This window comes from Pseudopodoces humilis, chromosome 2 (genome assembly GCF_049639895.1).
Source record: "Pseudopodoces humilis isolate 2021_Gansu_Grassland_sample_001 chromosome 2, ASM4963989v1, whole genome shotgun sequence".
NCBI classification, from domain to species: domain Eukaryota; kingdom Metazoa; phylum Chordata; class Aves; order Passeriformes; family Paridae; genus Pseudopodoces; species Pseudopodoces humilis.
The window spans coordinates 58,789,260-58,815,413 of record NC_142201.1 but is presented as its reverse complement, the minus strand read 5'-3'; the positions used below and the strand labels follow the sequence as shown (position 1 = coordinate 58,815,413).

General features: G+C 42.7%; 1 protein-coding gene across 1 annotated transcript; it reads right to left on the bottom strand.

Annotated features, from left to right (window-relative positions):
* Positions 1-1,225: 1,225 nt before the first annotated feature.
* Positions 1,226-14,788, bottom strand: RGCC (regulator of cell cycle). Its single transcript, XM_005516398.3, has 5 exons — positions 14,713-14,788; positions 14,359-14,535; positions 4,960-5,067; positions 3,362-3,424; positions 1,226-1,684 (listed from the first exon to the last, which is right to left on the bottom strand). The coding sequence occupies exons 1-5, from the start codon at positions 14,747-14,749 to the stop codon at positions 1,677-1,679; spliced, it is 393 nt and encodes a 130-aa protein (XP_005516455.1). The 5' UTR covers positions 14,750-14,788; the 3' UTR covers positions 1,226-1,676.
* Between the last annotated feature and the right edge of the window lie 11,366 nt (positions 14,789-26,154).

The window sequence follows — 26,154 nt, the reverse complement described above, 5'->3', positions numbered from 1 at the left end:
GTCCCTGCTGTCCTCGTTCCCCTTTCCTCAGCTCCTGCTGAAAGGCACAGTGTCTCCACGTTTAATAGAAGTCCTACACCAGTCAAAGGAATCCCTTCACATCTGGAACTGAGCAGGAGGGGCAGACATCCTCATCAAGTTCCACAGAGGAAACAAAAAGCAGTAATTGCTCCTGTATGCTTACACCATAGTAGCAGTGAATTTTACACTTCCTGTGACACAGGAGCCTCTGAGAAGGTCTCAGAGCAAGGAGAAGGACATCAGTCTCAAACCTGAATCATAACTATTTCCTTCACAGATCTGAAAGTTAACCTACTGCAAGCATGAAACTTTACCCTCCTAATTAATTTTACTCCCTTTCTAGTCTAAGGGTCAATTTTTAGGAAATGTAAAATCCAGGGAGATAGATCTGCAACATCCTTATGGTGTTCCTATTAGGGATACACAGTAGGTTTTCCCCAAGATGCAGAAGGCAAGTCTAAGTGTCCTTTAAGGTCCCCTAAGCAGGTAGCTGTGCCACAGGTACACACACACTCTAGACACTCTCAAAGATAACACATCAAGGGAGCACAATAAGCTTGTGCTGTTCAAGCAACTGCTCACGAGACAGCTTTGGTCAAAATTAGGCAGGAGTTCAAACCAGCCCAGCCCCAGCTCACTGAACAGACTGGAGAGCACAGACAGCAGAGCCAGGTGTAATGCCTGCAGCAGCAGGAGGAGAGCTCACATAATGGCATTCCCAGAGCCTAATGCATATGGAAAGAATCAGGTTCCTCGTAAAAGTACAGGTCCACCTTCCCTCTTTCAGCAGCACACTGATCTGAAGTCTTTTCAGAGTTGTTGACTGTTCCAGACCCAAGGGCTGGTGTTAGAACCATCCATACACAAGTAATTTCTCAGTGGTACAGGACCTCCATACCTTTAAACTGATGAGCCAAAATGTCTGACCTTCAAATAGTGAGTGCTTCATGTCAAATGGTCTCAGAGTTTGAAACCAGCTTTAACATAGGGTTTAAAATAGGTGTTATTGTTCAAATGTCCAGTAAGTCTTATTTCATTTGTATTAACACAAACCTGAAGTAACAGTTTGACCAAATTTATTACTTTCCTGATTGTATTAATTTTACAGAGTACAAAGCTCTCTTATTTAAGCAACCACATTAAACGAGCATAACAAATTTTGCCTAACAGGAAATATACCATAATCAAGATATTTTGAAACATGTTGTTTTCAATAAGAGTTTAATTTGCACTTACATTTCAGAGTTTGAACGTTCATAGAAAGCTTCCAGACATCTGGATTCCAGCTCAGGATTTATTTGCATACAAAAATATATTATAATGGAAAAAAGCATTAAAGTTTTCAACTATATAAAATTACAAATATATTTGCATAAAAGCAACTTTAAATTAAAATTAAAATTCAGCTATCTTTTAAAGCAAAATACAGCTCTAACATTTAAGTTATCTTATTCCATCTGCTGCAAAGTGAAAAAATAAAATAAAATAAAAACCACCAATGTTGCCAGTTAAATACTTGTAGGAGTTCACAAAGGTTATGTTCAGAGGATATCTTGGGGAGCAAAGTTATCAGACAAGGGCAGCAGTTCTCACTGATTGATGTCACTTATCCTTCAGAGGACATTCACATGCAAGCACAATGCTGAAAATTCATTTCACATACCTGAAAATACAGAACAAGAAAGATCATTAAGTTCTCTATTAAATAAGATTGCATGTTGCTGACATATCAGACACCTGCCTGTGCCCAGCTCGCTAGACTGCCTGATAAGCCAAATTACGTGTTTTTTTTTAAATTAACATGAGAGCTGAAATGCTGATGTGCAAAAACAACAAGGCAAGCACTGTTCTAACAAGTGCATTAGGCTTGAAAAGGTATCTGTACAAAGTTCTGTGTAACCTCAAGCATATACATACAACTCCTCAAAAATGTGATGATAAATACCAGATGGAAGTTGGACTTCTTCCTCACTGTACAGTGGTACTGTACAAATGAAACTCTGCTGAGATCACTGGATATTTGTCTAGTTAGGATTAAGAAAAAAAAAATAAAAATATAAAAAATAATAAAAAAGTCACACCAAAAATAAAAGCACAAAACCACTAGAGCAGGTGGTAGTTCCTGCCTTCACCTTTGATGTACTTTTGCAAGGGAAAAATGAAACCTACATATAATAGGCAGCCCCTTTAGAGCTGCAACATGGATGTGCAAGATACAGCAGTGGAAATATTTACCTGTCTGGCCTTTCATTGTCCCACACAAACCTTCTAAAACCTGGAATTTTTTCAGAAGAGCAATAAATTCAGTTTCAGTGGTAAAGATGGAGTTAGCTCAAGCTTACATCCACAACAGAATACAGGAAACTAGAAAATGTATCTTAAGTATGAGAAGTGAAACCAGGATTAAGATGCAAGTAAGACAGCAGGGAAGCAGGGAGCTCATAAGGGCAGCTGTCTTGAATTAAGTCCACATCTTCAAGAAATACAGGGAAGGGAAAATACCTAATGAATACACAAAACTCTCAGTTCACAGTTTGAGAGGGCTTTGCTTATGTTGCTTTTTAGGTCTAGTCCTACAACTTGCTTGTTTGGGCTCTATAGCCTAGTTCAACACAAAAAAACTTCAACCTGAAACACAAAAGAAATGGTATTATGTCCACAACAGAAGAGGATGAAGCAAAAGGAATAGGCAGAGTACATGTTTGGCAATAGGTGGCCAGATTTTTGTTTGTTTTTCTTTAAAAATCATAATAAGAAATTCAATACTGTAGCTGAAAGATACAATTTCTAGATTGTGGCAGAAAAAGCGATCCATATTCCATTCCTGGTAAAGACAATCACAAACAGGATTTTGACATTAAGTCAACAGATACAGATATCTGCTCCTTAATTCTTTCATAAAGCAAAGTCTAGAACAAAACGGTTTTTCCTCACCTAAGGATACTTCTCCGGTTACTTAGTTTTACAATGAAGAAATAGATCACCACTTTTCAAACTGAGTTTTGAGTATTTAAGAAACTGATGTTTATCTATTGATCCACTGTCAAGGAGGGATCCTTGACAGGGGTGAATTGCAGCTGACTCAGAGGTGGGACCAGGGGTTCATTGAGTTCAACCTTTGCCACACAGGCTAAACTTGAACATTCAGGCAGTCTGAATTTAGTCTGTTTTACCTTCTTATCCAGATAATGATCCACAGGACCAGCAAACTAAAAGGAAACCACATTATAGAAACTATTTCTATTTTTCCCTTCCCTCTTTCCCTATAGATTGGTTTTCAACACTCTTTGTAACAAGCACCAAGTGAGATGCAAGCAACTAATAAAAAAAATCTACTCACTTTCTAGAGTCCTGTCAAGATCAGCAATGAAATCCTCCAGTTCTTTTGTGTCTCCAAGCTTTGCTGCAAAATAAGGGTCAATACTTAGGCATGGCATTTACTCTGGCTAGAAGAAACTCTAGGAACGTACGAACCTCCAAATAATTTTCGGGGGTACCAAACATGCTGTGGATTATCATCAGCAAAGCTCAGTAGAGTTGCTGCAATGTCCAAAAGCACTTAGAGAACATGGGAGAGTGAACTGAAATTCTAGCTTTGATAGTTTTCTATTTGACAGAAGCAACACAAAGGAATACTTTCTGTAGTCTCCTTAAAAAGAAGGGGGTGCAGTGAAGAATAAAAGATACATATCAACTGATCCATGTCTTTGCTACTGTGGCCACCTTTCCTGTTTCATCTCTTCAGATGCTGTATGCATGCCCCTAGTCAATCCCAATGAGCTCCCAGTCCTACTCAAATCTCAGCCCTTTAAAATCATGTCAGTATCACGGGTTTGCTGTGCTTCCAGATGCTTTGATCTTGTTCCATACGCTATAAATTTGGAACCAAACATCCACCAAATTTCCCACTCCTGGCAACACCACTGGTTCCATTCAATGTAGTTTTACAGCAAGTTGCTTCTTTATCTCATTTCTGAAGTCTTTTCCAAGTCAGTTCCAACTCCTTCTGTCTTCTCATCAAGAAGAACATCTTGTCCTTTAGTGTAATTCTTTGCCAAATATATCCTGTCAGTTTAACTGAGCTCTTTTTTTGCTACTTCAGAGAAACTGTTACTAATTATTACTCCCTAATATACCACTAATTGAAAAGAAAGCACTTAATTTGTTTTTTTTTGTGACTGGTCACTGTGGAAAAGGTATGAAAGCATGAAAGGCTATTGAACACACAGCTGAGGAGAGTAGTTGTAACAAAAGCACCATGTGCTACACATGTATGAGTGTTCACTTATTGATATGTCTGCTCCAGAGCTAATGCAAGTTAACATGAATGAAACACTGTCCTAGGAAGTCAGATCAGCTGCAAGACAGAAGCCTCTCTGAAACAGCATAGCTTCAAAGGAGGAAGGAATTGCTGCTACATGGCTTGTGTAAGCACTGTGTGAGGTCTGTACGGATCTGAGCAATGGTGTTAAATGGCAGTATATGGCGTCAGAGGAGTCCCTCTGCCCCTGCATTCAGGCTAAGCATTTTTATAGAAAAATGGGACACTTAAGCCACTTAGTTGCTTCAGTAAAGAAGTAACACAAGTTAATAATTAATCCTTAGCAGCCAGAAAACTAATTTTTTAGCTCAGTGTTTCAAAACCAAGAGAATGTCCAGGCCACCTGACAAGTGCAGATACAGAATGCTATTGCCATTTACAATCAAGACAGCAATAATTGGAGCTGTAGTGTGCACAACAGTAATCCTTAGTTTTGTTGTCATTAAAATAAAACCAAAAAACCAAAAACAACAACAACCAAAAAAAACCACCAAGAAAAATAAAACAAAACACCAAAAGAAAAAAAAGTCCATGCAAACATGTGAATCCTGGTTCCCAGCAAGAAGCCCATATAATTGAGGATTAGGAAGAAATGCCAACAGTTAAAATTAAGATACCTTTACAAGGAGTTACTGAAGGGGATGGCAAGCTTGGAGTAGATGCAGTTGAAGAGTTGAGCTTTTCATCACTGAGACTGAAACTATTTCTGTAGAGGGAATCTGCACCTGTAAAAGAGCAGCATTATAAAGTAAATTTGACACCTTCTGCTAGCTTGCAATATAATTTAAACCCAAAATGCAGCCTTTCCTAAACGGACTTCAAAGTCTGTAGAACTCAAAGTCTCCAAAACCAGAAAAGTGAATAAATAAACCCTTTATTGTTTGAAGGTTTCTGCTCCCACTCTTACTATTAAAAAGAAAGCAGCCCTAGTCTCAATCCTCATCTCCAGTAAGGAAAGTGTTAGCTTGCCCTGAAGTCAGCACCATTTGAAAAATTAAACAGAAATTATGATTATCCCACATCAGCAAAATTAGACCTGGTAGGACCTGCCTAATTCACAATATTCTGGGAAATTCTGTTACCTCAATTTTTCGAAAGTTACCAAAAAACCCTGAATAGAGCACTCCGGGACAAAGACAGCCCCCCAGGATAAAGACTATATTCAGTGATGTCCTTTATCCCCAAAGCAAGTGCACCCCTTTCTCCATTACTCACATCACTCTCACCCACTATCACATTACTCTGCTGCTTTAGGTATGGCATTTTTAATTATTTTATTCTGTGACTGTCTGGAGTTCATGAAGCGGTACACTGGTACACAAAATACCCTACAATCTTATTTTAGGTGATCTTTCAAAGAAAGCCTTATATGTCCTGGAAAGGAATAGAAAAGGCCCCAGTACCATTTTGATGTTCTTGTATTTTAGAGGAGGCCTTAATGTCAAAAAGCATCAAAAAGCATTTTTACGTGCAGGGCACCCAAGGTATTAATCCTGCCTCCACTGGAAGGAGGCAATGTCGTCCTGCTAGAGACACTAAAACCGCTGGTCCTGAAGCTTCAAGCCAGTGGCCTGAAAACTGCAGCTCTACAAAAAGACACCACTGTGATACAAACATGTCCATGGTCTCCATGTGCTTGGCACATTGCCTAGGACATCAAGGTACGCCTTCATATACGGCGTGGTGACTACCACTGCTAGCCATTGGGGCCAGCAGTTCTGCTCCCTGCAGCACACACAGCACTTGTCCCTGGAGCCACAGTCTGGGAGGTGGCTGCACTGCAGCACCAAGTCCACTCCAGAGAGAATTGTTACATCCCTTGGATGCCTGTCCCATTTGCTGTGCCAGGAGAGGACTGCTTTAGCTAAACTAAGGGTGGCTTGATGAATTGGCAAGAGGGGGCAGGACTTGCCCTGCCAAGATCTGCACATCTACACCTCCACTGAACATCTGGATGTCTCCAGACAGCAGACACTGAGACCATCCTCTTGCAGGAGGTCTCACTCCCTTGCCTCACATTCAGCTGCCTTTGGGAAGAAGAGTGTGTGCCCACACCCCACCTCCTCTAGCCTGCACAAAAGCACCTTCCACAGGAGCATACAGACACAGAGACAAGTCAGACCAGACCACTGCACCTACAAAGCCTCTCAGATCTCTCCTCAGCCATAAAAGCTGTTCTGTGCTTGTTTGTTCTGTGCCAGCTTCCAAGCTCACCTCTGTTGCAATACACACTGAAAAGCCTTGGGGGAGAAGCTTCAGCCTGGAATACTTTCCTCTTTCCCATGCATTCTGGCCCACCACTGTGCTGGATTTTTCAGTTTCCTCTGCCATCATCTCAGATCCTGTTCTGGCAAACACGTGTGACCCTCAGCACCACCCAAACGTGACTGATGGCATGACTGACACCTGGGACCTGTTGCCACCTGGTCAGCCCCCACTTGGTATTTCTTGTTTATAGAGGTGGGTATGTTTCTTCAAACTACCCTCTGATTGCAATTTCTTTATCATCTTCACTCTCAAGAAGTGCTGTTCTCTCTAAACTTCAGCAGATCAAAACCAAGGTACTTGAAACTTCGAATACATGAAAGACTTGGTGAATACGATGCAGAAATGAGACAATTTTAGGCAGAAAAATGGAGAAAAAAAGATAAGCTGTTTTAAAACTAGCTCCTAAAAACAGAAAAAAAATTTAAAAATAACCTAAGGGTGAAAGAAACCTCTTAGTGTTCTGAAATGATGTGTGGCACCAGTGCTGTACTACACATGTACCCTGTACATTAACTGATCCTTTCTCTCCATTAAAGGTATGGCAAATTTCCTCTGAAATCAGTTTACAGAACAATTACCTACTAAGGCCACATTTTTTTCAGCCAAGATGCAAACCCCAGTGACTAAAACACAGAATGGAAAATTCTAGCTGTTCAGGACAAAACTCCCACCATCACCAAAAAAGCCAAGTAACTTGTAATAGGTCACTCAAACAGAGCTGTAGCCAAGGCTGTAATTCACTGAAACACTGACAGAAGAGACCAAAGATGAAACACTTTTCAGACTATTTATTTGAAAAGAAGGGAACAAGAATTTCCAAATTAGTTCATATTTTAAAGGTTTTAGAGCTCATTGAACTAATAAAAAACACAGAGAACTATGGTTATAAATCTGAGTATATTTTTAATGTCAAATCTCTACTCCTAACACCCAGACACCAAATGTGGCAAGGCTGGGTTAACATGAGAAAATGTTATTTCATACTGGCTTCCACAAACCTTATGCTGGGAAATATTTACAACTGGGCAAAGATAAAATATGACAAAACTGTTGCTTTGAATCTCTGAATGTTTTCTTTCCAGTTTCAAAAGGTGAAGTGTTTTCACATAACAGTGTTATCTTCTGATGGGTTGTAATAGTTTCAGGAAAATATCAACATTTATCTTTCTCAAAGCAAAAATATACTTTAGCTACTGACTGTGGCTTATTCATGCCACCAAGCATCAGAAATTCTAGTGATGTAAGGAGGAATGCATTGACTCCACCAGCAAGGTCACCATAACTGCTGAAAACAATGTACTGTTAAAAAATACTTATGACATCCACCACAGAAAAATATCCTCTTTGGCAAAGTGTGGCTGTAGGGCAGAAAGCTCTGGGAAAAGGACACTTCAATCTTTGCTCTCTACCAGCTGCCAAAGCCAAGATTTGCTCATTCACCTCCAATAATGGCCCTTGGAAGAGTTCCACTGCCAGAAAAATACAACATCCTCTGCAACCCAATAACCAGGGGCTGATGCCAGGGATCTCATTGCTGCTGTCCTTCCTCATCCAGCTCCTTCTATCCCACTGCAAGTTTGTAATTCATTACTTATTTTTCACTTTGGACATTGATTCTAGTCCCTGTGTTTATATACATAAACTATGCCACTTCAGCTGTTTAAAAAATAACAAAATTCAAATAGCCTCTTAAAAAAAAAAAAAAGCCTAAAATCTGAGAGTTTTATCAGGGAGTTGATTTGCATCAGTCAAGCTACACTGCAAAATTAGGGGGTAAGAATAAATATGGGTATCTTTTATTTTGGCAAAGTAATCTGTAGTTAGTACAACTTTACTGTTCCAGTATATGGTTAAACCACAAAATAAACCATGGCAACACCATGTAAATATAGAAATGCCCCCATGAAATGAGTAATTGAAAGGCTCTCGACAGTACTGGAGTGAAGGAGGAAAACCTCAAACTTTTCATTTTAAAACAGACGACGGAAAAGTTCAGCTGTGTAGCTTCTTTAATATCATGCTCTTTCTGGTACCATGGCTCAAGATACAATTTTGAAGAGCACTGGAGCTGGTAAAATTTTTACTGCAGTTTTCAGTGGGGAAAGTTTTAGGGGAAAAGTTTAAAGCACATCCCTAAAGCTTTCAGAGAGAAGCTTCACAAGCCCACTCAAGTGTCCACAAACCATGAATTCATTATAAAACAGGAACTCAGTCCTTAATGAGCAGACTGCACAACTAATTCCTAACAGAACATAGCCTACTTGCTAGAAAAGCAGAACAAAAAAATCTGGAAACTGTAATGTCACCAGTAGAAGTGAGAAATATTTATGATACAAAAAGCCTGTTTCACAATGTGTATGTTTCAGCCCCCAAGGACAGTGTTCATTTTTACCATCACCATCCCCACAGTTACTCTTGGCTGCATTGTTTATTTTTGTGGGGATTTTGCCTAGCTAACAAACATCTGTTCCAATACTGACCAAAAAATGCCACCTTTTCTCTACTGACACATCTAAGCATCATTTAAAGGATTTCAAATCACATAGCTATAGGGAAGTGCTCTAGGAAGCCTGAAATCCAGATGTACAAGCACGTCTTCTCATTACATGCAAAGCTGACCTTCCCACTCCCCCCCATGCTTGCAAGCTACGAGGCAGTTTCCAACTCCAGCCTACCCTCAACTACTCTTCATTTCTAATGAGTAAGGGCAATGGGTGTGCTGGAGTGACAAGAATGGGAAATCCTATGAAAAAGTGCATTTCTCAGCTCACTGAAATACCTGTGGAGAAGGCTATGTGCCTGAAACTTCAATTTTTTCTTCCCCTTGAACATACCAGTAAGGTAATAAAAATTTATTTCTCAGATCATTTAATAAAAGGGACTTTCTCCAGAAGAGTCTCACTTCACTTTTTTTTGTTATAAGCATTTTATTGTCCTCTTGTTTGAGGCAAGCCATTGGAAGTTCACAGACACAATCTACCTCCTTTTTATGTTACAAGGCTGGCATTTGCTGCAGAGACCAAAGGCTCATCTACTTCACATCCTGTCTCTCACAACAACTCACTGTAGATGCCTTTAGAGGAGCTTTAGAGTGGTGCAGCCACACACTGGTAGCTGCAGGATGAGCTCAACCAAGTGCTCTCAATGCACACACCAGTCTCTTTCCTGAGACAGCAGTGGCACCAGCCCAAGCAGTCCCCAATGGCCCCATCCCTCCTGCTGGGATTTTATCAAGTTACTTTTGAGTATGTGAACTTGTAATATCAATAATACCTTAAGGCAGCATCTTTAACTGCTCATGAAAGAAATAACACCTCATTTCTTTGAAACATGCTAATTTAACTTGATTTCCTCATACTGGTGAGGTAGCAGTCACTTTCCTAATGTCACTAAGGATTCTCCAGAAGACTGTATTGTCCCCACCCAAAACATCTCTTTTTTGCCTGATAGTCCCAGACTACTTAAGTATTTGGAAAATATTTTACATCTTCAATAATTTCTGTTGCCTTCTTTATGGTTACATAGACTGATAGTGTAAACAGGGTTTTTGGGGTGAGTGCTGCAGTACTAACAGTGGCTGATGCCAGTGATCTCTGGACAGCCTAGGCATTAGCATGGGCACATGGAGACATCCACAGCCACATCCAAATAAACACAAGTGCTGGCACTACACAAAGCACTGAGTGTTAAAAGATCCTGCTCAACCCCTGCACCTACTTAATTTTAAAATCATAAAACTAAGAGTTCTAGATGCACTCAGGATTTCTTTCTTGTGTTTAAAAGCCATGAGGCATTACTCAGAAACCATTTACTTACCACTAAAAAAATAACTACAAAGAAACACTGCTGGCTGTATGAGCACAAGAATTGAATTAATGAACTTATTTTGCAATGCATTTAACTGAGGCAGGAAGCTGAACCTGCCTCAAGAACACCTAGAAATACAAGTGTCCAACACTTCTGGCAGCACAACAGATTATGATGTAGCTTTTCAGTGTTATTGTAACTTTGGCCCAAGAAACAATAAAGCACTTCCCTTCTCAACCTCTCAAAATCTAGCTTCCCATTCATTATCCTACGCCTAAACTTGGAAGAGTGTCCTGACACTGCCGTATACTGTACTGGCACTGTGCACTGGCTGGGCATGCATTACACAGGCAAGCCTGCACTCTTCTTTGCAAGCTTATTCCGACACAAGGAGACAATGCTGTCTGTAAATTCATTAATACAGCTGCATCTACACTAGCAGCTTCTGCCAGCACAGCACTCTCTAGCACAAGTCCTCCTTTATCACAGCCAAGATACATGGTGAATAGCAAAGAGTTATAAAGTATTCCTCAGCTTAGAAGCCCCAGCACAGTTAATAACCTAAAGAATGAAGCTGCTAGACTCCAATTCGTTTGAATACATCAAGCTGAAACATAACTGGTTTCAGTCACAACTCACTCACAGTCCAGAAGCTCTGGAATGCTGAGTAGCTCAGCATTGCATCATGATTTCCAGCATTGACCCAGTCAGCTGTGGTGGTTCGTGTAATACGCGTGGGCCGAGATGATCACACACATCTGCACGCATGAGCCTCTCCGTGACTGCGAGCTCTGGAGTCCATTGTGCTGCCAACAAGGCTTTACCACAGCCAAGCCAGACCTCGTCCAAAGATCATTTAGTCAAATGACAGGACAAGATGTGGGAGAACAAAGTACTATTTCACCCATTTTTCACAGAGTCTTCAAAACCCTACCTTTTCTCAAGAGGCAGAAATATGTAATATAAGAATTTAAAGCAGTATTTTTGGAGCTAGCTCCCTCAGGAGATTTTAAGGATAACAGAATATTTGCAAAATTAACTGCATTGACAGAGATCTTCTGCAAGCTTTTCTGTTAAATTAAATGGGCTCATGCTCGTGGCAGAAACCCCAGGAGAGTAAAGGTTTTCCTTACCCTACTAAGCAGTATTGCTCAAGTACAACCACTTGATATCTGTTGGTAGATTCTCATGACTCTGAATTTAAGGCTGATTCGGGGACACTGAAACAAACAGTCGCAACAGTTTAAAATGTTTCCTCCCCTTACAGTTCCATCCCTGAATGGAAAGATATCACTGCAGGAGTGGCCAAAAGATACATAAGCCTAACCTTCAGCCACACCACATCAGTTAGGAGGATTAGATTGAACAGCAAACAACAGATAGCGCTGAAACACAATAGTCTGAACTGTTCTATACACACCTGATAAAGTGTACTTGCAATAGTCTTGGCACTGGATAACAGGATTTTTCAAAGATGTAAAGAACCTTCATGAACAAGATGATCATGCAAACGACCTGCAGATAATATGGCTTTTAAAGATTCGTGTTATCAGAACTTAACTCTTTCAGCCCGGTTACCCCTTGATTCTGCAGTGGTATTTTAACCTAAGCCTTATCACAGGAAGAACAAAGTCATGAATTCAGCACTATACTGGCTAACATTAAATTGCAGAAATCAAAGGGAAAATAAACTCAAGAAATACTTGAGTTTGAACCAGAAGAACCTGGGTAAGTAGGCAACTCCCTGCGTTTATTCTTAAAATAGATGTAGGGAGTGTAGCTGGATTACATCAGACACCAGAGCCTGTGTTATAAAAGGAGCTCTTCATAAATCCACAATTCCTCTCCAATCCTAGTCTAACTTCAAAATAAAAAGTTGACTGCACTGAGTGACTTCTTTAGGAAGAAATGTTTTGCCAGGCCTTTCCTGAGTCACAAACAGAGCTAGCTGGTTTTGCTTCCTTTCCCTTAAACATATCCTCACAGATTCTGGTGCACCCTCCTGGTGCCCTATATGCCAGTGTCCAGAAGGCAGTGATTTTGGCTTCTCTAGAGACACCTTTCACATGATGCACCACCAACGGAGGGACTCAGGCACGGGACAGGATTTGAAAACTTGACAAATTCCTCATACAGGATCTTTGAGGACTTTGTTTAGAGCCATCACACCCTGTCTATCCTACTACCCCACTACTGTCTTCAGCCTAAATCCATGTGGATATATCACACCGATTTTTATTTTCCAGATCCTCCTGAAGATCTGATCTGCCTGTTTACATGAGCATGCTGTTTTCTCACCAGGCCTTCTGCCATGCCAGAGAGCACTGTAACCTTCCTCCAAAGATCCTTCTTGCCAATTCTAACAGAGCAATTTTAGGCGGTTTTCAAGATTAAAGTTTTTCGAACCATAGCAGATACCTATCTGTAGTTACTTAGCATTTCTTCATTCAAGAGTATTAAGTTCTAGATACAGGGTTGGGGTTTTTATAATTTTCTCAACAGTAGACTATTTTGGTCTGTCATTACAAGTGTCTCAATTGTGAGACACAATAAGTGTATGTGAGAGGTTGACAAATCACACCAATACAGACTGCACAGAAGCACTAGGGCTGCCAGTTTGACTCAGTAAAGGCAGACTTCACCTTACACAACCTCAGCCATCCAAAAGAAAAATGTTCAGTCTAAATTGGGCACACAGTTTGAAATTCTCCTTGGAGGTAGAGAGATTCTTTGAAGGAGTTCTACACTCACTACATTATGAAACAGAAAAACAGCCTCTTGGCATGTGTATTTCCACAGAAAAAACCCAAAGGTAGTGCTAGGCAAGGTATCCAAGTTCAGGGCAGGTAAAACAATATCTGTCAACGAATTGAATTAAATGATCCATGTAATCCTTGGATGATGAAAAAAAGGGCTCTGATAATGTGGAGAATCTGTGCTCTCACAGCTCAAGTACTACGGAGACAGCATTAGTGTTTAAGCACTAAATCAACAGAAATGCACCTTAAGTCCCTGAACTGATAAAGAGGCAGAACAGATACTAGAGGAGCAGTCTTACTAGAAATACCGCAAAACAGGTAAGTTTCACCAAACTTCCATATCGTCTGGAACTAAACCAAAAAAAAAAAAAAGCAAGCCAAACCAAACACAAAATCTAGACCAACTGGTTATAGTCTGCATTTAGCAGGATTTACTTCTGAGAAAGTGACCTACTGCTCTCAAAGAGAACAGCGGTTTCCAGCCTCTATCTGGAAGAGGAAAGATGTTTTCTCTCACTGATAAGTAAAGTCAGTAAGACAGGTTGAATTTTTTTCCAAATTAGCTAGAAAAAAAATTCATTTCAATTCTTTATTTTCTTGCTCCAATTAGCTTCCTACCCTTCCTGTTCCACGTTCTACACGCACCATAGATATGTATCTAGTGTAATTGGGCACAAGGAAGCTTAAAATCAGCACTTCTGAAACAGCCGTAACCCTGTGGTCCATCCAGATGGATGATGGATGGATAACCATTCTTATAACGGGAAATCTGGGTGAGTTTCCACCTGTTGTGGGAAGCACGTTTTGGCTCGCTCGCTCTGTCCAGGTGATTCTGGAGACACAGCGGACAGTCCCTAGGAACCCGAGAGACATTTTTCACTGCAGATACCGGGACGTCCCGGCGTCCCGCAGCCGGCTGGCAGCCCCGCCTTCTCCCACAGACAGCTTTTTAGGCTCTACTCCAGCAACTCTCCCCTCTGTTCAGCGAGTAAAACCAGCGGGGCCGGACTATGCATCCCTGCGACTTCTAAACCCAGAACGTAAAGGAGAAGGCGCTGCTTTTATAGAAGCAGACGGGGTCCTGCCTCTCCCGAAGAGGGTGCTGATGTGACTCCCGCTCTGGAGCCTCGCTTCCCGGCCGCCCCCCGCACAGCCGGCACGGACGGACAGACGGACACTCACTCTCGGAGTCGCTGAGGCCGCTGCCGTCGCTGACGCTGGCGCTGCTCCGCCGCTTCATGCGCTCCAGGTGCTCGCCGTAGAAGAAGCGGCGCCGACCGGCGGGGCAGGAGAACTCGGCCAGCACCGCGTCGAACTCGCCCAGCGCCTCCGCCAGGCCCCCGCCGTCCTCCCCCGGAGCTGCGGGGCGGCGGCAGCGGCGTCAGAACCGGACCGGACCTGCCCGACCCGACCCTGACCCGCCCGCCCCCCGCGCCCCCACCCCGGCAGAGGGAAAGGGAGGGAGGAGAGAGGAGGGAAGAGATGGGAGAGAAGAGAAGGGGGGGGAAGAGAAGGGGTCCCGCCAGCCTCTCCCACCTTGCCCCGCCGGGCGCTGGGCTGGAGGAGACTTCATGGCGGCGGGCGGAGATGCCCCAGCGCCGCTGCCGCCTCCCGCCGCCAGCCGGAGCGCCCGGCCCCGCTGCCGAGCCTCTTATAGCGCCGGGGCCGGGAGGGGCGGGCCGGGGGCGGCCCCGGGCGGTGCAGGTGCTCCGGGCCGGGTGTCCCAGCGGCCGCGGTCCCGCCAACAGCGACAGCGACAGCCGGGAATGCCGCCCGTGGCCGCCCTTCAGAGGGAGTGCGGCTCCTTGGGAAGGGTCGCGCTGCGCTAAGCGCAGCGCCGGCTGCAAGGAGGGACCGTCACGGGAACACAGGACTGGGTCAGCCTTGCCCAGCCCCGTGACTGCCAGCAGGACGGGGCACACAGCGCGACGCGGAGGCAGCAGCTCCCTTGCAGCGAGCGCCCGAGGCTTTGCATGCAACAGCAGGGCTGCTCGGCCACCCCCGAGATCCCTTTCCTTCCCCATCGCCACGGCACTGGGCTGGCGTCTGTCCGTGGTGATTGCCCTGCTCCGGACATTGGTGAGCAGCGGGCACCGCCGTGGGGGCAGCTGGGCCAGTTAATTCCAGAGGATGACCCGAGGAGAAGAGCAGGTGGCAGGGGACATGCAGGGAGTGCTCAGGCAGAGGGAGTCACGGCCCCAGGTTCATCAGCCAGGGTGTCCTCCATGGAGTGCTTTCCCTCTTCTTAGGAGGAGAATCCTAGCACTTGTCCTGAAGACAAGCAAACCTGATGTTTATAGATGCCATAGCTGCGGAGTGTTGCTCTTGTGCTGTCTCTTGCTCGTTTTAAATGTAAGCTGTCTGAGCAGCTAAAATACCAGTTCTGTTAAATACTCACTGGGGAAGTCTCTCTCGTATTTAGTTATGGCCAGACATACTGAAAACAGACATCAGGTGCTATTCCATGAGAATGCGTCAGCAGTTACGATTATGTTTGTGTGCTGATGAAAATATTTAGATTTAGAAGAGTCAGGGAAAGGTAAGAAAAAACATCTCTGAAACTTTTTGACATTTTCAGACATGCTGTCATTGCTCCCGCAAGATTCAAAATGAGAAAAACAATGTTCTAGACAATAAAACAGATTTGTCCACCTCTCCTTACCGGCTGATATGGAGGCATTTATTTATTTTTGCAGTGAATCAAAAGAAGTTCTCATGGTGAAGTTCAATTGTTATTTATTCTGTGGCTTCCTCCTCGCTGTGGTCTTCCTCTGTTTTTCTTTCTGCTAATAAAAGTGTCTACAAACAATCCTTTTTACAGACCAGAGTGACACAGATGGAAAGTGAGGTTAAAAAATAGGGGACAAGGAGAAACGAGGGGGTGACGTCAATAGCACAAGCAGGAGGAAAGACAATGGGTGCAAGGCAGAAAGTGGACGTGACTAAGCACAGCTCACAGCCCAAAAAGACAAGGACCTGGCCCTGCAGCTGATGTCAAATCTCTTTTGTTCCATCACATATGACCAACCCTACCTGTACCAAACACATCCCCACCAAGCATTGGTGCTTTTTCTATAGCACAACCTGGTTTAGGGGCAAAAGGTGCTTGAGGTTAGGCTTGAATCTGTCCATTTTCTGAGGAACACAGGCAAAATAGCCAAAGGCTAAAGGTGCTCCTGTGCCCTTCCTGTTGTTTCTCTTAAAGATGGTCAAGCAATCTCACAGCCTTTTGGGATGTCATGTCACAAAAAAAGAGCACAAAGGGGGATGAAGCTGCACAAGAAGGTTTGCGTTGCTTGGGGCCTTGCTGCCAAAGGGGAATGACCTGCCTGCTTCTCTCTTCTTGTGCTCCTGGACTAGACCTTCTGCATGTCTTTTGAGCAGGTTTTTCTCATCTGCTGTTGAGCTAATTCATCAATGTTAGAACAGCAGAAAACTAATCCAGCAAGAAAGGGAGTGATTTTCTGTTGAATTGAGTGGAATGGGCTCAGCTCAGCAAAGCTATTAAAAGGAGGGTGTGAATAGGTAGGGGAAAAAACCAACTACTTTTCTGTAGTGACATAAGAATTTATCCCTGGCATTCTCTTTAAGTTATTATCTTACACTCAAATTGACCATTTTCAGAATGATTTCTAGGCATGCTGAAGAAATGATCCTATAAACTTCCCTTTTTTAGAGCCATGTGTTTGGGAAATCATCTTTCCTTAAGACAACCTGGGCTTAAAACTACTTAGTGGTGTTTACTGCTCCACAGACTAATCTCTTAATATTTCTTTCAGTAAACACTCATGTTTTCTCCTAAGCAGCCTTGATTCTGCTGAATGCAACCAAGACAGCTGATGAATTTCAATTTTCCACATAAACCATTAGCTTATACAAGAAGAAACAAAGATTCACTTTTATGCTTATTGGTTATGTCATGGACTGTGGAGCCATACACAACCATAAATATTCTTGAAAGGCTCCAGCTGAACTGGCTGCACTTTTGCCACAGATGCCAACAGGAGCAGCCCACATCTGGCAAAGCGAAGGAGTCGCTTTTAAGTGCAGCGCCTGAAACGCTGCAGGCTGACACGCCCAGCTGCTCATGTTTATGGGGAGAAACATCCAACACAACTCCTAATGTAAACCTCAGCTACTGAATCCCTCTCATTTTCTAGGCAGCCATCCAAGCTGTATTTAAAGTGAATTTCTTCTTGACCATTCGACACAGTGTCTCCAGATCCTCCTTGGCTGGTAACGTGATGTTTACAGTGGTTTCCTACTGCATTTGTAACCTCACAAACTTGTGATCTATTTAAATCAACAAATCCTGCCTGTAAATGTGCTCCAGGGAAAGGCTTTTAAAACAGGCACTTTGATATAGCCAAGCTGCAAGGCTCACGAAGTCCTAGTTTTCTAAACGAAGCATGGAGTAATTTGGGACACAACACATTATGTTGAAACACCAAAGAGACTCACAGAATGGGTTTAAAAAGGCATTAATGCTGCAGGTTGAATAATCTAGCTGCTTCCAAAGCATGGCCCAGAGATGACCACAGATCCATAAACAGCTTCTGAGGCATTCATATAAAGCAGGAAAAAAAACCCCAAAAAACAAACAGATTGAGAAATTCACTGGAAATAGGTTAAAATACACAGTACAGGTGTAGCACCATGTGCACATACACAGAAACTGGAACTGCAGAAGGGGTAATATTCATATCTGAAATGGCTGAAAAGTTTTTGTCTAATGAACCATTTCTTTTCATCACTTCAAAGATCAAGAATAACCCAAAATATCAATTCTGTTGAGTAAATACCATATTCCCAGAGTTAAAAACAGATCAGTTGTGAACCTTACACCTGTCTTCTCATTGGTATTGATACTAGACAAAAGCCAGAGTGCCAGATCCCTGTTCATGGGAGCAGCCTGGAGTTTTGAATATTTAATTTCCACAAGTCTTTTAATATTTATTAGTCTGTGAAAATAATAATTCTTTACATAAGTAACAATACCAAGTTGTTGAAGTAGATAATTCAAAACCTGTGAATGACAAACAACAGCCCATCATTGCCAAACTTCTAGCTGAAGGAAGCAAAGGAACCCAAAATTAAGACAGCTGTCAAAGAGAAAAACGAAAACTGCCAGAGGATGAAAAAGTGCAGGTGCCAGCCAGGCTGACACACAGGGAAACCCAGCTCCTTGGGCTGCAGAGCAGGAATAGACCAAACATCACCACCATAACTTGTCTCCCTGTGCAGCACATCACAACCCTGCCCTTGGGATGCTCATTTGAAGGGAGGTTGACACTTCAGCCTATTTTATCCTTCACGCTGCAAGTGGAATTGCCTATGTGAGTTAATTGCTGAACTTGTTTTGTAATGAGGAGAGCTGCCTAATTAAACCTTGTCAGAGATGAGCCATGCATTTTACATAGGCTGCCTAATTACCATTCAGGGTGTTTTGCTACTTTTGCTGCCAGCTGGGCTAAATAAAAGCCTATGACCTGTAGCTCAATCCACACCAGCAGTGGGAAGAGCGAGTGACTTACAGCCATTCACTAATCTTGAAAGACTGTCAAATGAAAAATCTTTTGCCAGAGGTCTTTCATAGACTTTATTTCCTCTTCTCCCAACACCTTCTGTAGACCTTGAACTGGAACCTGGAGTTATTTACAGACTGATGCATTTCCTGTTGGTTTTCTCTTTGTCCTTGACTGATGCACAGTGGATGCAAACTCATGGACCTGCTCACGGCCATTCACTGCTGTGGCCTTGTGAGAAAACCATACACCTTGCTGCTGAATTCTGCCAAAACCTAAACTCACTTTCTCTGGCCCATTATCCTTCTAAATTTTCTGCTTGTCAAATTAACCTCCTAAATGTGCACATGATATGGTCTGTGTCTATTCTCTATCTTTCAGTAACTAGAGGCAGAATCTCTTGGAGAATTTATCATTTATTTATTTATTGCATTATAAAATTGGAGTTACAAGAGTTAGTGGGCTGTAATAGCTATTACAGCCAGGTTTGAGAGAAGTTTCAATCTTGAATTCACTAAAAGTCACAGTAAAACTTTATGTCCATCACAAAATCCTCAAAATCCAACTGCTCAGAGCATGCACTGACTGTAAAGTTTTGGGGCAGTTGATAGTACAGGAGTGACAATGGAGAAAGGCAAAAAGCTTCTTTTCAGAGCAAGATTGCTTCAGATTTTGGAGAAACCAACCAATTTTATAGTGCTTGAAAGCTGTACTAGTGTTTCTGGATCTCAATGCAAGGAGGTGGATGTTGTCTGGTAGTCTTCCCTGCACTACTAAGGAGCCACCATAGAACAAGCAGAGAGAAGTGGACAAAAAGCCAAGAAAATGTAAGCAAAGGGCCCACGGCAGTAAGCCAGAAGGGGGAGAGAGCCTGGAATTTGGAGTGCTGTGTGGCAATCAGAGGTGAAGAAATTGCCTCCATTCTGGTTCTGTTTTCAGGAAAACAAGGCTGTGCACGTATCTTCTGCACATGGACGTTGCACACAAGACTCTGCACAAGGCTGACTAGAGGAAAGGGTTTGTTCTTCTTCCATTAAGTACTCCCTCAGCAGAAGTCATCCAAAAGAGTCCAGCAGCAGTAAATACCTGTGTTAAAGGGTAGTGTGGGGAAAAAGAATGGAAAAGCATACTTATGAATGCAAGGTAAGAAATTTCTTTCCTGTGTTAGATTGTGGGCTCAAGCTCAGGGCAAACCACGATCTCTACCTCTACCTGATGTTGCTGCCACCATATCAGCATCCATATATATGGATCAGGAACTGGAGACACTAAATTCCTTATTTTTCTGCCAGTTTTTCTTCAAAACCTTTCATGACTACCACTCTATCAAGAAACTTGTACTGTTTCAAATACAAATGAAAAACAGTTGTTTCCACCTGCTTTGGCTCTGAATTGTTGATAAATTGAGGAGTTAAGATGGCTGGATACTGTGGTACTTTAGTGAAAAAAAAAGGCAATTTTGTCCAAAAGAGAAGGAATGTTCACTCAACAGTGGGTGATTACATACAAGGAAAAAAATGGGAATTTAAGGCTTGAGAGGCTTGTATTTCACAAAAAATATCTGACACACAAACCACATTGGAAGTAAATTTAAAGCCCTGTGAAGCAAAACTTATAAGGGAGCTCCTATGTATTAAACCAATTTAGACATCTCTCCTAATTTGTCTCCTCCATCAGTAAAATAAAAGGTAGTGAATTTTTCCGGTAGATATATTTCACATTAATGCTATTTGCTGTGACTAAAAATTAGAAAAAATTGTTTTTTCTGTTATATTTCACACACTCATGCATACAGAGCATGTTTGGCTCAGTCATCTGGTACTTCCTATCCAACACTGTTTGTGATTCCAGAGCCTTAAATCTGGCCAGGAAATAGAGATTCTAAATAGATGCAATTAATAACTACAAGGATAATAAAAAATACTTGTGGCCAAAATACCTAGCCAAAAAGATACCGACCACATCTAAAGGAATAAAAATGCTTCTTGCAAGATAATTTGATTTAGATTTTCCTAGGAATATTGAATACCCTCTGGGTTTTGTGGAGGCTTTTTGGTTTGTTTTTAAAAATGTACATCCGTTTCCATTTTGTTGTTTCTCCTTGTTCTTGTGTTAGTAAACCAATATTTTGAGTTTTCCAGGGTGTATTGCACCAATCTCAAGGAAACTTAGACCAGTATAGCCACAAGAACAAGGGAAGTCAGGAATGGCAGGGGGTGCTGGGTGTTGCTCCCATCGATCCCACTGAAGCAAGCTATCAAAACAGGCTGGAAAAATCAAGACTTTCTCTCCCTCCCAAGCTCTGTTGGCTGAAAGGCAGTAGGAGGCAAAGGGAGAAGCCAAGGCTGCTTGCTTGCTGAAGGCATGTGGCCACAGAGGTTAGAACAGGAGAGGAGCTCTTCAATTATTTGTGTTGCAGTAGTGCCAGCCATAGACCAGGACCCCATTGAGTCAGACACCATACCAACGTGGAACAAAAGCAGTAATCCTTGAGCTTTGGTTAGCCAGTTATTCACACTCCTTTAATGGGCAGGAATTCACATATTTATGGTTGGGAAATAAAAATGTTGGGGTCCATTGGAGCCTCTGCTGCTACCAGTGCACCGGGGATTGTGCAGATGGGAAGAAAAAAATCAGTGTTACAGCCAGTGATCATGTATTGCATCCAGCCCTTTTCTATGAGTGATGCACTTCATTTTAGGAATAATCATTGAGCCCTGGGTATTTTCCCCATTTTTCTCAGCTTCAAATAATTTTGTGACAAGCCACAGCAGAATCATGTTTTTGTCACAAATAGAAGTAAACCATGCTCTAATTCTCTCAGCCAGAGGGAGGATCTGTGACAGCAACTTCTTCCATATGCCCATTTTCTATTTTCAGCTCTTATTTCATAAATAACAGGCTTTCAGAATTGCTCACTCCATACTGCCCAGCTCCACTAGCTGTATGTCTACATCAGAGAACTTGCATGCAAGACTAGAGTTCAGAGCATTTACACAAGAGGGAGGCAGTTAAAAAAAAATAAAAGAACATGAAACACCACTCAAAAGCAGAGGCTTTGCCACTGTAGACAGTTAAAAAACACAGCTCTGCACATCCAGATTTATCTCACCATGGCACTGAGAAACATTTGTATTGTCCCATTGTATCCAGGGCTTCTTGGGCCATAGGTCTTCCTGAAAGCACATTCAAGGAGCACACACCTACTCAACACTTACAAAGCAGGGTGCCACACTTGGCACTTGGCACAAATGTGAGTTTCCTGTTATTACAGCAAGATTACAAGCCCTCACTGAGTAGGAGGAGACAACAGAGGAAAAGAGGTGGTCACCAGAGACAGAAATAGCTTATGTTTTTTGGAGGATCTTTGCAGCCAATTTATATTATGGTAGGCCATGTACCTGGTCCAACCAGCATGGCCACTGCCCACTGTGGCCCTTGCTCCTCAGGAAGGCCAGGGCTTCTGTCAACTTGGTCAGTGCTCATTATCTCTAATAGTAAAGAGCCAAATGCAGCGACAACTTTCTTCTTACCTGTTGCTGTCAGTTCCACAATGCCCCTGCCCCCCAGCCTGGCTTCTCTGAGATGGCCAGGATTGTCAGATTACCTGTGAAACAGGATAGGGAGAGCCAGGCATGGTCATAGCAAACCCAGAAGGATGACAATTTCTTCTAGGAAAAGCACTTCTATGACAGAAGCTGATTGAGAGGAATTTGAATCTTCCTTGAATGGAAGATGTACAAAATAGCCTGATAAGCTTATGTGTGGACTGCTCATCAAATACTTGATTAGCCATTGCTATGTTTTCATTTTCTGTCCATCTATAGTTGGTAGACAACCAACCCACATTTGCCAGGAAATGTTTGTGCTAAGCTGTTGACTTGACTCTGTTCACAGAAGCAAACAGCAAGTGCCAGAGCCTGAAGTGGAGAGAGAGACTGGAGAAATGCAGTGGGGAGAACATAAAAAGTTTTTAGCAACACATTGTCAGATAAGCTCAGGAAATCACATGGATATACATCTTTCAGCACAACTTGTTATAGTCTAGGTGGCAAAGCAAAAAGAAAATCAGCTTTGCAGATCTCAGTACTGCATTAAGTATTTAGAGATGTCTGGCATCCTGAGGTGCCCATAGCTTTGCACCGGATATAGGGGTGCCCCTATATACAAGAGATGTCCAGCCTTCTGATTTTTTGTGAATTAATTGCCTATTAAACCAGAGAGACTTCAGGGAAGGTGTAAGCTCTCAAAGAGAAGATGGACTACACCTATTGATATCACTACAGGGCTGTTGGGTTTTCATTACCTGTCCCCTGGAGAATCACCTTATGAATCCTTCAGTGTTCACAAATGACACAGCTGAGTGCCGTGGTCCTGAGCAGAGCAGGAACAGCAAGGGACTGTTGACTTTCCTACACCACTTGGGGGATGGATGCTCTGCAATGCCCAAGCTAATCACCATGGCTCACCACCTGAAGTAATCCTCCAACCCCTGAGCAAATGAATCATGCTCTCTCTTACAGATCCCCAAAAAAACTTACCCATGGCAAAACTAATGGCTACATCCCAGTGGTTTGAATTTCCCTGTACAGGTATTTAGACATGCAGGGAGTGTGTTACTAACAGAAACGTTCCTCCAACTTCAGGAACTACCAGAGCTCATCTTAAACGCAATCAAATGCATGGATTAGCTAACAGTTGATTAAAAGCCTTCAGTTACAGTGAACAGACTCCTTTGGTGTTTGATGCCTTTTGTGGATTCCTGGATGTCTCCTGCACTACTGTTTACAGAGCCTGGCCTCAAGCAGGTATAGTTTGCTTGCATTTACAGATAGACTTTATGGCAGTTTACTACCCATGGAATAAACCCTTGTCTCTCTGCTGTATGGAGAAGACAGCTCCTGCTCTGATCCTTGCTTCCTCCTTCCCGTGTTGCTTTAAATATGAGCATTTATAATATGAAATCAGCCCTAAAACTACCACGTATTAGTTCTTCCATCTTATTGCATACCTAAAATACAGCTAGGAACCTCTCAAAACCTGAGCCTCCTCCTAAGTGCTAACAGCATGCTCTCAAATACTTTGTCTAGACTTGAAATATGTTCAAGCAGCAAAGTCCAAGTGGGGAACAGACAACATGTTTAGTTCACGATAAATTAACCGGAGTGAAGGCTAATCTTCAAGGCCAGCACGTTCTGCCTCTCTTCGACAGCCTGAAGGCAAGAATGGGGTCGAGTGAAATATTTGCACAGAACATGGGATTTCCCGAAAAAGCCAATCTGATCATCTGTGGGCTCAGACATCTTTTCCCAGTATGCCTGTTCTCTAAAGGTCTGAAGTCCAAGCAACTGTGCTCTCAAGATCCCTACATCAATGCCCACAGACAGCTAGGTTATACAAACACGAATCTAATCCAGACATTTAAGGACATACAGAACAACGACCTCACTCCAGTGCCTGAAAAGAGGAAAAAATATAAGCATTTTCCTACACTCTTCCTACAAAACAACACCTAAGAGACTTCAGCGTTTTGTTACTATGAAAATATTCTGGATGCAAGGCTTCCCTCTAGTGGAAAATCCAAGAATTTTTCATCAGCAGCTGCAGTAAAGGCATGGAAAAACAAATGCCGTAAGTACATAAAATGTTGCTGTTGAGACAGCAAGTGGCAAGCGCATTCACACACGCCAACACGATTATGCTTGAACCTTCTGTGTCACACTTAACGCTTGACCTCTTCCTAGATGCTGTAGCTGCAGAGATGTGAGAAATCGCCCCTTTAACCTTAATTGCCAGTTCCAGACTAAATGTTTGCTATCCATACACGTATCAGGTCAGGATTTTCCATTAGGGCCTGGGTTCAGAACAAGCTTATTTTCTATGAGGAGAAGTTTGTCAGCCTCGGGGTATGCCTGCCTGCCTGTGGGAACAGGAGAAGGAGAAAGGGCGTACTGTGTGAGATGGCAGGACCCTATGTCAGATCAGATGCTGAGTCAGTGAGTTCTCTTGACATGTATGCTGTTAACACAATTATTTGGTTGGTGCAGGGATGAGAAATAAGGATTTTAGAAAACTCACAACAAAGCAGCTCAAAATAAAAGGCTTTCCAAGATCTACAAAACAAGACAGGTAAGTAAACTACTGTAAGTAACAGCAATCGTAATCAAGGCATCTACAGCTTCACATCCAGACGGTGAAGGAAATTTGAAGGTGTTGCTAAGAGCAAATGAAGCCTAATTAACCTATATAGCAGGAGATCACAGAATACTTCACACAATCATAGGGCTGCTGTATAAATGCAAGGGCTGCAGAACATGTACTGCAGGTGGGCAGCAAACCCAAGATCAAGTCAGAATGGTGCCCAAGCCTTGTTGCACACATATCCCAATGGTGTTAGTCCTACATACACTGTTATGTATTCAGGAATCACTGCTGCTACTCCAGTCATTCTCAGCTCCTCCTTACGTGGATTCATAGACCCTGAGGGAGAGCACAACCACATTTTTTGACTGAAATGCCAAGCCAGAGGCGCAACATTTTTGATACCCTGCTAGTCAGCATGGATAAATCCTGAGCCATCAGAGATCACAGTGTCCCAAGAAGCAGCAGTGCCTGCACTGCACTGCAATGGAAGAGGAGCTGCCCTGCCTCAGAGCACTGCTGCCACACTTCCCCTGCCCTGGGTTCTGGCCATTGTCTGATGAACTCATTAATCACCAGAAATCAGACCAGCCAAAACAAACATTTATAACAGTTCAACAAGCACAATTTAGCTCTTCTCTCTGAACGATCTAAAGCTGCCAGGCTTGTTTAGATAAATGAGGTCCTGCATTCTGCCAGCAGCCTTAGGCTGCTTTTGCATATTTTCCTTATTTCTGTCTGGACACCTTAAGGTAGCAGCAGGTAGTTAGGATACACAGCACGCCCTGCCCATCTGCAACGAAGATGAAATTTGGAGACTGGATTGCCAAGCATTTGTTACCCCAATAAGTTCACACCTGCAATGACAGCCCTGAGAAAAACTAAGCAGGCTGCATGCCTCCAGCAGTTCTAAGAGAAAACCAAGCCATGCACTGGGTGACAGAAGACTCAATTTCCAGAATTCTAGTACAACTCTTAGCCTAGATATCAAAACTATTCATCTACATTTTCAAGGAATCCACTGCTGAAGAGTGCTTTTGCTGAAATCTGACTTCAAGTGTCAAGCCAAACAGCACAGAACTGGATAAGCATTCTTATCTAGAGTGCCACAGCCTTCTTGTGAAAGCCTGAATTAAATCTCTAGCAAGAGCAGTGTTAGCACTAAAAAAAGAGACACTGTATCACTTAATGTCACTGTGTGCTGACAATAGAGTGGTTCTCAGGTGCTGCTGAGCCAAAACAATGCCATTATGGTTCACTACCTTTTCCTGAAACGTTTTTCAGCAAGTTATTGCACAGCCAAGGGCACATG

What these genes read in the sequence shown, in the direction of transcription:
- RGCC (XM_005516398.3), bottom strand. Translation starts at nt 14,749, where the DNA reads ATGAAGTCTCCTCCAGCCCAGCGCCCGGCGGGGCAAG. An exon ending in CGGCCTCAGCGACTCCGAGA is followed by an intron (nt 5,068 to 14,358) that starts GTGAGTGTCCGT and finishes GCTCTTTTACAG; the next exon opens with GTGCAGATTCCCTCTACAGA. An exon ending in TTCAGTAACTCCTTGTAAAG is followed by an intron (nt 3,425 to 4,959) that starts GTATCTTAATTT and finishes CTTATTTTGCAG; the next exon opens with CAAAGCTTGGAGACACAAAA.